The sequence below is a fragment of the Aulonocara stuartgranti genome (genome assembly GCF_965226115.1).
Source record: "Aulonocara stuartgranti genome assembly, chromosome: 3".
Taxonomy (NCBI): domain Eukaryota; kingdom Metazoa; phylum Chordata; class Actinopteri; order Cichliformes; family Cichlidae; genus Aulonocara; species Aulonocara stuartgranti.
The window spans coordinates 58,834,158-58,847,396 of NC_138941.1; the positions used below are offsets into that span (position 1 = coordinate 58,834,158).

General features: G+C 45.3%; 3 protein-coding genes across 3 annotated transcripts in view; all 3 read right to left on the bottom strand.

Annotated features, from left to right (window-relative positions):
• The window catches only part of LOC309703151 (uncharacterized protein), a gene marked incomplete at its 5' end in the record, with an annotated part of 26,707 nt that extends 24,801 nt beyond the window's left edge, over positions 1-1,906 (bottom strand). Inside the window, 3 exons of the mRNA XM_082527861.1 lie at positions 997-1,128; positions 1,645-1,771; positions 1,892-1,906. Coding sequence (XP_082383987.1) covers positions 997-1,128; positions 1,645-1,771; positions 1,892-1,906 — 274 coding nt within the window. The remainder of the gene's footprint in view (positions 1-996; positions 1,129-1,644; positions 1,772-1,891) is intronic.
• The window catches only part of LOC309701829 (butyrophilin subfamily 3 member A2-like), a 329,790-nt gene that overhangs the window by 77,306 nt on the left and 239,245 nt on the right, over positions 1-13,239 (bottom strand). The window lies entirely within an intron of this gene.
• Positions 1,086-4,032, bottom strand: LOC309693172 (uncharacterized protein). Its single transcript, XM_082512184.1, has 2 exons — positions 2,952-4,032; positions 1,086-2,495 (listed from the first exon to the last, which is right to left on the bottom strand). Exons 1-2 carry the CDS (start codon positions 3,940-3,942, stop codon positions 1,981-1,983), a joined length of 1,506 nt encoding a protein of 501 aa, XP_082368310.1. The 5' UTR covers positions 3,943-4,032; the 3' UTR covers positions 1,086-1,980.

The following is a 13,239-nucleotide window of genomic DNA, read 5'->3' on the forward strand; positions in this document are numbered from 1 at the left end:
GAGCCTTGGTTACCGACCCATCTGGAGCAGTATTGTTTGGGATAAAGGTGCAACACTGGTCCGCAAACATAGCACACACGCCCCCCTTTTCCGCTAACAACATGTCAAGGGCCATTCTATTCTGCACTCCCATTAACGAGGTCGGACCCACCTGCTCCGCTAGCCCCTCCAATCCGTCTCTGGTCAGGTTAGAGAGCCTCAGTACATTGTAATGAACATAATTAATCCTATCTACATTCTTGTTTGGAGTCACTGGAAAGAAAGCAGAAATTATTGGAATATTTTCAAACCCGGCTGCTATTTGGTCAACAAGTTTAAATTCATTTGGAACCCCCCTGGGCACTCCAATGGAGTCGATCCAGGTGGGGGAATTCATTCTAGGGTCATAAACATTTGTGTTTTGTATTCCTCTCTTTCTCAAAATGTGTCTTTTGCGCCTGGCTGCCAAAGTGCGCGTATTGTGTGAGGGAATTGATTTTACCTTATTTCCGATTAGCATAAGTGGCGCTCCTAGTCTCACCATCGCGCACGTCCCCACGCTCCCAAGAGGAACACGTACCAGTAGAGTCCTGTGCCCGCAATAGTAATACAGCCCGCTCCTAGCCCAAGTCCCAATTAGGGTGGCTGCATCACTCACATTGTTGGTGGTCCTCCCAATCTGGGTGACCGAACACCAACTGGGGTCAATTTCCCCCAACCGATATTTAACTTTATCTGTGGTAAACTTAAAGCACGTATAATTATCTTTCCGGGGCATAAACGGCCCTACTTGCGTCAGCTTGCCAATAGGGGGAAATAGACTGGACAACATAGTGCAGTTCCCCGTATTCACAGCTCCTCTAGTTATTTGCAACATACAATTATAGCCCCACTGATCCTCTGGATGCAGAGGTGCAGGCTCTATAAATAAACGCGGCCTTGCTGAAGCGCAGGCTACACAATTAGCCACTTTTTGTTCTCTAGCATTTTGGGCTATCCAGTCCAGCCAGATGTTACTGTCACTGAACCCGGTAGCACGTTCAATCAAATCCTGAGGTTTCAGGGTGGTGTAGTCCACCGACACTACTCGCCTCTCTCGTGGTTCGTGCTCCTCTGGTGTAGCTTCCGATGACCCGCTCCCCTCCTGCCCTGTAAAAGATGCAACAGAGCTGGTGGGAGTAGAAATCACACGAGTTGTTATGTCTTCTCTACCTGACGGTACGCGATTAGTTTTTTCTAGGAAATTAACTTTAATTAACCCTTTTGGATCAACCCCCGCTATTTCCACCCCCAAAATTAAATACATAGATTGTTTGCGATCCCAATTCCCCAATGATAAAGTTAACGCGTTTCCAGAGGGGCTAAAATCCCTCTGTAGTTTAAGCCCGTTTTCTGATCCTGATTCTAACGGTTCCCAATTTTGCCCAGTGTAACCCCTTACCTGGTCCCAATTACGGCACCAGCTGTCATAAGGACGATTTCCCCTCTCACAGTGCGTACTCACTGAATAATCCCAACAGACCCACACATTGTATCCCCTCCAAGCACTGCCGACGTCCCTGCAATTAACAACATCACACAGATCAAACGTAAAGGAAGTTGTGGAGCCAATAACATAATCTAATTCTAAACCACCATATGTGCTGAGACACTCATCCTTTTTACCAGAGACCTCGCGCTTCACTCTTGCCCGCAATCTTAAATCACTATGGACCACGCGTGATGTACTTGGTGTATGAAACAACGCCGGACTGGCATGGCCTCCGTGCTCAGACTGGTTTCCCGGGTCGGTCTGCAACAAACAAATCAAAAAACAAATAGCCATGATTAGCAACATAGTTAACATCAAACTCATAATAATTTTAAACATTGTGATGGCTTTTGAGACTCTTCTTTCATCACCAGTGTCTACTTGTTGTGATGGCATGGTGGTATGTGAATGTTATGGTGTAGTAAAAAGTTCAAAGCCCTTTATCAGAGCCTCTCTCTTGTTTTAGGTGTTCAGTGTGGTACCGCTCCTTTTCGTTGGCGCGGCGATCTCCTCCTTGTCTGCTCCTCTTTCTTTGACCTTCCGGGTAGACTACCGGTCGGTCCGTTGCACAGGTGTGAGGGATTATTGTGCCGCTCAATTTCACCTGCGTCGAGTTGAGATTGATCCTTCCTCACCAAGCCCTCGTGCGCAGCTGCGCACTGCGTCCAGTGATACCAGGTGTCGCCTTTCCCCTTCAGTTGGACCGCTGTCGCCGTCCGAGCCGATACCTCATATGGACCAGTCCAGCGGGGCTCCTTCCACTTTCGTTTGATGACTCTCAGCCACACTGTTTTCGCGTCCGGGACCTCTCCTTCTCCTGTGGGCCCCTTACAAGCCGCCTGTTTCGTGAAACTGGACACTAGCGCCTTTAGCTCGTTCCAGTAGTCTGCGTGGGACCGGTTCCCCTTTTTGTCCCGTTCACCCGAGCCCACCGTCCAAGGTGCCGGAAACTGTCTCCCGGTTTGCAGCTCGTATGGTGTAAAACCTGTGGATTGATTAACAGAACATCTTATGGTCATCAACGCAACCGGCAGGGCTGCGACCCAATTTAGCCCTGTTTGCGCGCAGATTTTTGCCAATTTGTTTTTCAAATTTAGGTTCATTCTTTCTACTTTCCCCTGAGACTGAGGATGATAGACCGTTCCAAATTTATGCTGGACGCCCAACATTTTTTCTACTTTTTCCAAATCTTGATTTTTAAAATGGGTTCCATTATCTGATCTAATTCTTTTCGGGAACCCATGACGGGGAATGTAATGATTGATTAAACACTTAATGACAGTCTTAGCATCCTCCTTTTTTGTAGCCCAGGCCTCTGGCCAGCCGGTCAAAGCGTCAACACACACTAGCAAATATCTTACACCGCCCGGCCCGGAATCAATCATATCAGTGAAATCAATAACAATCTCCTCTCCCGGCCTCTCAGGGGGCCGAAACTTACCCACTTCCGGTTTTACTGCTGGCTTAGGATTGTGTGCCCCACAGATTAAGCACATCCTGGCCTTCTCCCTTATCATTCCTCGCAGCTCAGGATGCCACCAATGACACAAATTTCTTTCCATCTGGGCTCTCCCCACGTGGGCAAGTCCGTGGGCTTCATCCACCTTCTGTTCTGCCATTTTGGCTGTCAGCACGGGGCGCCCGTCTGGCCCCCTCCACAAATGTCCATCCTGCCAGGCTCCTTTGTTTTTCCACACCCCCTTTTCCTCTGGGGATGCCTCCTCCTGGGCCCGTTTAACTTCCTCAATCAGGTCAACAGGTATCTCTTCTTCTGATGTTACCTGTATCATTTGTCTCTGTCCTTTGTAGCCTGCGGCCTCCTTTGCGGCTTCGTCTGCTCTCTGGTTTCCTTTTTCCACCATACTGGTTCCTTGGGAGTGAGCTTTGCATTTTATAATGCTCACCTCCTCTGGGTCAGCCAAGGCCTTTTCCAGTTCCTCCATTTCATGTATGTGGGAGATAGGTGCATTGGTTGCTGTTCTGAATCCTGCTCTTTTCCACTGAGGCAGCTCCACATGCGCTGCTCCAAACGCATATGCCGAATCGGTGTAGATGTTCACTCTCCTGTTCTTGGCTAGTCTCAAAGCTCGAGCTAAGGCTATCACTTCAGCTCTCTGGGCCGACTGCTTTCCCTCAATCCTTCCTGACTCTCTGACCTGATAATCTCCTTCTACTCTGCAGACCACCGCATACCCTGCTTTCAGTCCTCCTTCGTCTCGGTGGCAACATCCATCGGTGAACCAATCCTCAGCTCCCGGTATGGGTTCGGCCTTCAGGTCCTCTCTAATCTTTTCCTCGATCTGTGCTCTTTTGGCGCAGTCATGTGGTTCCCCTACACCCATTAAATCTGCCATGTTAATTCCTTCATGTGTGAATGTCAAATTTGGGGCCTCTAAGACTTTGCTCAGTCTCTGTTGTGCCCGTGGTGACATACAAAATGCTTGTGAATTTACGTATGCCACTATGCTATGTGTAGTGAGTATTTTTAGTGGGTGTTCTCTCACTACATGTGCTGTTTTTTGGATAATTCTAGCAACCCCTGCTGCATGTTGTGTACATGTAGGATGCTTTGCTTCTGTTGGATGTAGTTTTACACTAACATACATGAGCACTTCTCTACCCCCCCCTTTTTTCTGAAACAACACTCCATTTATAATTGAGTTTGTCTCAGAAACATCTAAATAGAATGGCTCGTCATAATTGGGTGTGGCTAAATCTGAGGCCCTTGACAAATCCTGTTTTACCCTAATAAATGCGGCTTCAGCTTCAGGCGTCCAAGGCAACTCAGCCTTAAAGTCTCGAACACCAACTTGCTTCATTAGGCCCCTTAAAGGGGCAGTTTTGCCTGCATAATCCGGAATGAACTGCCTGCTGTAACCTGTTAAACCAAGAAAAGAAAGCATTTCTCTCACAGTTCGCGGTTTTGGGTGTGTCAAAATTTGGTCTCTGTGTGTGTTCATCAAACCCACTGATTTGTGTGCGATTACCCGGCCCAAAAAGGTCACTTCAGGGCGAACTAACTGCAGCTTGTCTTTACTTACTTTAAAGCCACATTCCGCCAACCTATTCAACACAACGAACGATGCCGCTGTACAATCCGCTGCTGACGGGGCTGCAATGAGAAGATCATCAACATATTGTATTAATGTACAATCATTAGGCAAATTACATGACGACAGGGCTTCTTTAAGCACCTGATTGAAAATGCCTGGAGAAAGTGCAAAGCCTTGTGGCAAACGTGTGTATCTGAGTTGTTGGCCTCTGTATGTGAATGAAAAAATGTCTCTGAGTGACTCATGCAGAGGAAGACAAAAGAATGCATTTGCCAGGTCAATGCACGTGAACCACTTTTGGTCACATGTGATAGCTGATAAAGCTGTGTACGGATTTGGTACCGGTGCAGTAGTAGAGAGCAATATTTCATTAATGGCTCTCAAATCATGTGCCATACGGTATTTTCCTGTTCCATGTTTCTCCACTGGTAGAATTGGTGTGTTCCACAGTGAGTGAGAGGGCTCTAACACCCCGGCCCTTAGCAGGCCTTCTATTGTTTCTGTAATTCCTGCCTCTGCTTCAGGTTTGTGTTTATACTGTGGTCTATTAATTGGTGTGTGTGACTTGAGCTGGAACAAGACAGGAGGACACTTAGCTAGGCCAACATCCGTGGGCCCTTTTGACCATAGACTGTCAGGCAGATTCGACAGTCCAGCAACTGCGTGAGGATGATCTACACACTCCTCTCCATGTGTTTTTGAAATTTCTTTATGTTCCAAGATCACTGTATCCTCACAGGCACAAGTTATGCGATAGGTTTTACAATTTGGAGCATAAGATAAGTTAGGAATTTGGGTTCTTTGCCACCCTGTGTCGTCCAGTGCTCGCCTGACCATTGGACCCAGATCACCTGCACCATGACCCTGGTGGACCGCCAATGTAATGTGAGGGGTTGAATTTTCTTCCACATTGTACCAAGGCAGTTGTTCATCAGTTAATTTCACAGCCGCGGCTACACCTTCTGGTCCGATGTAGATGTCATGTGTTTGCACATTCCACGTCTGACCTTCAAGATCAGATTGAAATAATTCACGATAGGTGTCGTCATTCTCTTTATCATAAAACAGGGTAACGTGGTAAGGGTCGCGCGGAGGGGAGTAAACTGCCAAGCTCATTATCCAGGGTCTCCACAGCTGAAATTGCCTCAGAACATCCTCTTTCACTAGTCTCCCCCAGTAGATATTGACTTTTGCTCTTTCACAGTCTTGGAGCAGATATTGAGTCTTTGAACTTGTTCCCAGGCACGGAAAATGCTGGCCCCCTGGCAGAGTCACAGATAATCCATCTGCTGAACATGTGATTGTGGCGCCCAACTTCACGAGCAGGTCCCTGCCCATAAGATTTACTGGCGCTTGCGATGACACCACATAGTTGTGTTTCAAAGTCTGCTTGCCCAGCTTTGTCAAAGCTGGGTCAGTCACTGGCAGAGTTGTCGGGATCCCGGAAAAACCCACTGTTAGGTTTGTAGCTTGAACCTATTCGCTGGAACGTTAAGACAATATAATTACACTGCAAAGCAAGACACAAGTAGGCAAGCTTCTTCATGTTTCTCGTGCACGGGAGAGAACCGGACAGGCGCCGTTCCTTCGCTTGACCCCAGTTGCTCTCGTCCGTTCCCCCATATCACTGTCCTTTTATTGAGGTTACATGAATATGCATAGGTTCATTAACATACGACGTCTACATACACACAAAGAGTACCTTGCCTGTGTGTGTGTGTGTGTGTGTGTGTGTGTGTGTGTGTGTGTGTGTGTGTGTGTGTGTGTGTGTGTGTGTGTGGACTGCTGATCAAAGGGTCAAACATCCTTGGTCAGGAAGAGGGTAGCCTCCCCCTCACCCTAGATGGTTCATCCTAGATAACACGGTGAGGAAGTCCTGCAGTTCATCTAAACAAAGAGCACTTAGACTAGAACAGACGCAACTGCGTTAATCCTACCATAAAACAATAAGACACGGTATGACCTCTCATGCTCCCAAAGTGCTGTCTAATACACACAAAGTTTGCAGACTATCAAGGATCAAAACCTCTACCAATCTACAACTAATTACAAAACTCTAAGCATATAGAAGTAAATATTTCTAAGCATAAATGACAATCAACAATACAAATCTAACACCCACCACGTTCACTGTGTGGCAGGACAACGTTGCACTGTCTGGTGCTGCTCTCAAGGTTGAATATGTTGCTCCAGTGTCTACCAAGAAGGGCAATTCTGTCCCTTCTATTGTCATTAACAGCATGGGATCTGCCACCACCATACTGTTTGGTCCCTCCGGGTCCCTTCAGTACTGGTCCTCCCTCCAGTCAGCCACTGGATACTGCGCGGCTGGTGCTGCACTCGGGTTTGGGGCCTGATATGCTCCCCTAGAGCCATCTCTTGCTCTCGGAGCTCCACGTGCCTGGGATTGGTAGCCTCTTCTTTGATTGTTCTGACGACGTTCTGGGCAATTTCTGCTCCAATGACCCTCTGCTCCACACCTCCAACAGACATTCCAAGGCACACTGCTGAGATTCCCCGTGTCACGAGCTCTTTGTACTCCCCCCGCTGAGCCACCACGCCCTCTGTACGATCCACCGGTTCCCCAATTCCCTGTGGGTTGGTTCTGCCTTGGTGCATTGGCGGGCCATCCGTCATTAGTGCAGGGACCCGGGCCACTATCTGGCCATTCAGGCCCAGGACCAGGCTGGGTCGCAACTATCATAATTTTTTCTGTTTTTTCTTTTTCCTCTTTTTTTCTTTTCGCTGGCTTTGTTTCTGGCCTCCACCAACTGTAGTTTGAGTAGAGACGCTTGTGCCTCCTCCAACTCTTTTTTCTGCTTGTTCGCCCTGTCCTGCTCCAGCTGCAAACGATGTGAGACGTGTCTTTCCCACTGCACCGAATCTGCTACGGCAAAATCTGGGTTTTTCTGTAGATCTTCTGTGACCTGGTTTGGCAGCCCTGCCAGCACCGCTGAGCGAAACCACGCCCGATGCTCACCTTCTCTACCCGGATGGGTACCTGTTTCTAACAACCACTGATCTCTGGCTTTTTCTAAAAACTCTCTAGGTGTGTTTTGGGGGTCCCAAATTATTTTAGGTATGGCTCCTGTATTAGGGGTTGGGTACTTTTCACGGACTGCGTCAGACAAAGCACATTGCACTTCATGATAAGGCAAATCATTTGCATGGCGAGTTGTGCGAGCTATAGCCTCTACATCTGCTAGCCCACCACCGAGCATACACCGCGCAGAAATGGCGCGAAAATCGCCAATCGCAAGCTCCTCTCCTTCTGTTAGTCTGCCTAATTCACGCAACCACCTTGCTCCTCCCCCAGTTATAGGTGGAAGCTGTTTAACCAATGCCTCCAAATCTCTTACTTTGTATGCGCGGTACACTGGTTCATTTTTTGCACCAGCCACTAAAGGCAAATTATAATGAGTACCCGCAGCTTTTTCTGCTTTGGTCACAGTTTTACACTGTCCCAATTTTCCCTTGCCTTTTGAACTCTTAAAAATAGGCCTTCTCTGTCCCTGCTCTTTTTTCACCTGTCTTGACCTAAGATTCCTGGCTATACTTGGTTCTGACGCGACTCCTCCTCTGTGGTTATCTTCGTCATCTTCTTCCTCCTCTGTGGTAGATGAATCTTTGTCGCTCTCCCCTTCTGCCATGCTTTTGGTCATTTTGTCCTTTACGGTCTTCAGTGTATTTAATACTTCCAATAGCCCTTGCGGGGCTTCAAGCATTCGTCCGAATACTTCTCCTGCCCATGTGTCTGACTTGGCCATTGCTTTGGAGTGTTTTGACCTGGTTTGGGCCTGCTCTTCTCTTGCTGGTGTTGGCAGTCCGATGAAAGCCGGCTGTGCCATCCTTTCCACCGGTGAAATCATTTCCTCGTTTGTTGGGGTCCAATTCGCTTCTCCAGTCTGGTCTGGCAGGCTCTCTCTTGATGCTTCGGCTTTTGGCCTATCTCCTCCCTCATGTGAACAAGAAGGCAAAGGCAAGCCTTCCTCTGCGGCTGATGTTATCTCTTTCCCTTCCCCATTCAGGGACTGACATTTAACTGTCATAGGCCCTTCATTATGAAGCACCCGTGGTGCTCTGGTGTATTCAACATCAGCTACTCCTCCCACAACCACTGCCGTCTGTCCATCGGGGCCTTGAACTTGTCCTCCTCTGAGGGTCATTACAGGCATGACATATTGTCGTCCTACGGCATTAGATGTTAACGTGGCCCAAGGAAGAATCTCTGCTGTGTGATACTTGTTAGCATCTCCTGGTTTTGGAATCCAGTTCTTCATTTGGTTTTCCAGCTTCTTATTTTGGTCTTTCAGTTGTTTCAAAGCCTCCATTATGCTTTCCATATCTTCTGTTTCAGGTGTGTCATCCTCCTCCATCCAGGAAGATGCTCCATTCCACAAGAACATCCACTTGCAACACTTTGCATGAGTTTGCTGTAGTTTCTTGATTTGTTGTTTAATCTTCCAGTTAATTGAACGTTTCTCTGCCTCGGCTTGCAGTTGTTCCAATTGCTGCTCACATCTCTCTCCTTCTATTTTGAGCACAAGACTTAGGGCTATTTTGTCATCCAGCCCTCTCTGTTGGGAAGCAATAAGCTTGTTTAGCTCAGCTTCCATTGCTTTGCCTTCCTTCTCAGCTAACTTTGTTGATCCAGGGGAAGCTAAGCGAATAGCTTTTTTTAACTGTTGCTGCTGCTCCTTTAGAGGCTTATAGCCTCTGTGCCCAGTAGGTGTCGTGTTCGGGCCGTCAGCCATTATCCTAAAACACAAGCTTACCTCCCTTTTTTGTGACGTTTTACGGCTCCTCCTTCTGGATCACTCCGCAATGTCTGCCTGTTAGCTTTCAGAAATACTTTCGCTCCTCCCAGGGTCACTGTCTCCTTGTAATCTGCTTGGTAAGACACACAGCCAACGCAGTGTGTCAAGACTTAACCAAGCCTCTTTCATTATTCACTTTTAATAACTACTTTTCACTCTGGAACATAAATGTTATAAACTCATACACACTGCATATTAACTTTGGGGCACAAAACAATAACACAGCTCAAATGCATTCACACAGCCTTAAATTTTTCACAGAAAATTGCTCCAAAGCAATATCATGTTTGCTCACAAACTAACAAATTCACTGTGTTGTTTACCGAGCGAGGGAGCAATGGACCAATTAATTCCAAACTCCTCAATAATTAGCTGTACAGCTCGCTCTACTTCAATGCCAAACCATAGTACTGTGATTAGCTTTATTCAAATCAAATCTATGTTTCAAAGCCTTTCAAACACACACCCACACACACAATTTCAACCACGCACTCTCAAGCACACATTTGTCTCCTTTAAATCTACTAATCGCTTGGAGACATCTCCACAGATAATTATATTATTTCCCAAGCAAGCATATCAAAATCAAAACCGTCTAGTACCGACTCTATCATAGCCTGAGCAAAGTGGGCGGCCTCTGTGGGCTCCCAATTTGGATCATTTTCATGCTCAGTCATGTCCTTTAAGCCTTGAAATAAAAATAGGCAACGTTGTATATAGTCATTTAGCTCATGCAGCTCAATCTCGGACCACACTGTCATCTCATAAGGTGAAACACCTTCCTCAGTCACTATGTGACATTTACAGGTCACCTCCAATCGACCGTCTTCCTCTGCTATTTGTATGTTACAGGTTGCAAAATAAAGCACAGGCATGTTTGCTTATTCTATTTAAACAATGATTTAACAATATTAAGTGGGACTGTTTAGTGCATGGGACACAATATAATCATTTATTGTTGAAGGGACAAATGTCAAAGGGGTTCTAACAGGTCCACTTTATTGCGTGCTCATAAATTATTGTTATCTGGGTCACTCACCCAATATGCTTTATTGTTTGAAATTATTAATTATGTCACGCTTATTAGTGGCTCATATTTATTTAAGGCCTATGTTTGAACTTGACAACAAAGGCAGAGCATCATTTCATCCTTTCAGGGTGAAACACTCCACTTTCTTTGTGTCATGGCAGCTCAGAAAACTTCATGAACTTTACTTATTTAAAGATATGGCTTAAAATCAGTTGTGTTATCAGTATAAAATATTTAAGAATCAATTAAATTGTTTTCAATTGACTTACAGCAGCTTACTCTGATCTAGGAACACTCTCTTATGCTCCTCAAAAACTGAAGTTACTCAGTCTTAAATGATTTTTACATTACATAAATCAACTGTGATTAACAAATAACGTTCTAGTGGTTCCCACTTGGTTTAAAACGTTCAAAAGCCTTCTAGGGACCTATTCTGATCATAACCTATGTGTTTGTAAGCTTGTTTGCATTTAACCCTCTGCACTCAAAGCATTTACTACACTTTATCAATCCGGACAGTCACGCCGAATGAAGCTTCTGACCTTCAAAGGCCGAGTGCCAACTCATTATAAGCACATTTGCAAGGTGTGTCTGAAAATTATTTAAACCACTCTCTTTAAATCAAAAACTATTTACATTGTTATAACATCAAAACCAGCAGCTTCTTTACAGGCTTTCAGCAATAAAAGGCCTTCTGCTTCTAAGGCTCACACACACTCTGGGCAGGAAGTGAAAAGCTCTGTTCTCCTCCCAGCCACACACTCATTTGCATGTTCACACCGTCTAAAAATAGCTCTCAGCGCTGCAGCTGCGCTCTCATCACACGCAGGGTCACACAAAGCTCAGACAAAACTCTATTTTATATCACAAAGACGTCTTATATTTACAACCACTGACAGGCCTGACAAATTCAGCACCTAACAAATTTCGACAAATTTAAATTAACGGGTCCAACCGAAGAAAGCTTCACTTTTTTGTAATCAATCAAACAGTATCTGTTACTTCTGGGAACAGTTTCTGACCTAACTTCTAAATCCCTAACTCAATTTAACTTTGTCCAAACAAGCACATGACACCGTTTCAAACGATGAGGAGTCTCGGTAACTCCTAGCTTATTTCGGGATGCCCTGTACCCCACAGTTAAACCAAAACTGAACTACCCCTGTTCGGCGACAGGTCAAGACCGTGCGTCCACGGCCAGGAGGGGGCGTAACCCCCGGGCTATGTGCTTCTTAGCAGACTTCTGGGCTGCCGTCCTATAATAATTTTAACCTAACCGATTTTGAAAAATTTTACCATAACGGGTCCTACCGAAGAAAGATAACTTTTTTACGACCAATTAAACAGTCTCTGTTACTTCTGGAACAGTTTCTGTCCTAATTTGTAAAACTATTAAACAGTATCTGTTACTTCTGGAACAGTTTCTGTCCTAATTTCCCTACCAAACTACCTGAGCCTTCAGCTCAATATCCAGGGACTCAAACCCAACATTATTACTTTCATATTTCTTCAATTTCATTAAATACTCTTAAACAACTTTAACTGCATAACACCCGGTGATTCTCATCAAAATCAAAACAGACACCCACCAGCAACGTCAGTGAGCAAACTTTTAATTTAATGCAGCCCAATTTGGCACAATTTGGGAATCAACTCAACAGGCAGTGCCTTACCTTTAGAAGCACCCGCGGAGCTCACTCACATCAGATCCCTGGTCCGTGCCTGTCCGCTCGACAACCTCAGACCGTCCACACCTCGCACGTCCACCCCAATACCACAGGACGAGCCCCCAAAATGTTATGGTTCAAAAATATTGGAGATGGACACCAGAGGAAAAACCCACAATAACAACACTGGTCCGGTCGGGTTGAGTCAAACGATGATTTAATGATCACACACGTGGGAGATGGACACTGTATGCAGACAGTCTCAGATCTCATCTCAAAAAACACATTTCCATAGTTTTATGAAATCAGGGTATTAGAACGCCCCCTCATGCGTAGTGACAGGTGTAATACAATCAATGTTGACAATTTTATTTAACACAAAGAATAACATTGTCTCCTTCCCGAGGGCAGACGCTAACTGCCCCCCTTCTCCTGGAACCATCTGTACCCTGCTGAGACACAACATGGCAGCTACAAGGACTCTTTCATTTATTAAGACCATTAGTGTGTATTGCTCTAAATCAAGTATATAATATTAAATGAATATTGCTGGATCAGCTACTTCTACTTAAAACATATTAAAACATGACTAAGCACAAAATCACCAAGAATGACATCTTATAAGTGCTGTGTAAGCGCATGCGGCCTTCCAAGCTCAAAGCCTTTGCCCTCCATAGATCAGCCAGACTCGCGCTGGCTGTAGCTTTTAACCTTTAATTACCTTGAGCACAACTCTAGAATGAGCAACAAACTGCAATGTGTATGGAATGATCATGGTTACATCTGCAATGGAAAATCATGTTATTATTCTGATACCTATAAGAAAGATCAAATTAAAGTTATCACCATCACTGTAATGCAAAGAATAATATAAGATCAAAAACTTCAATTTATGCTTAATGCAAAGCTGGTTATATACTTCTAATGAACTAATCATGACATATTAAAATATTAAATGATAATGAGAAAAACATCCCCTCCTTATTCTACAGGATCTTTTCAACGGGGGAATATTAGTGCTAAAACAATGGGATCAGATGTAAAAGATGTAAAAATAGCCAAGATAGAGCCCAAGTGCTCTGAGTATCAACACTTTCTAGTTAGGGGAATGTTTTTTCTTTGTTTTTGTTGCCTGTCCTGTTTGGTTTTTTAGCCGTCAGAA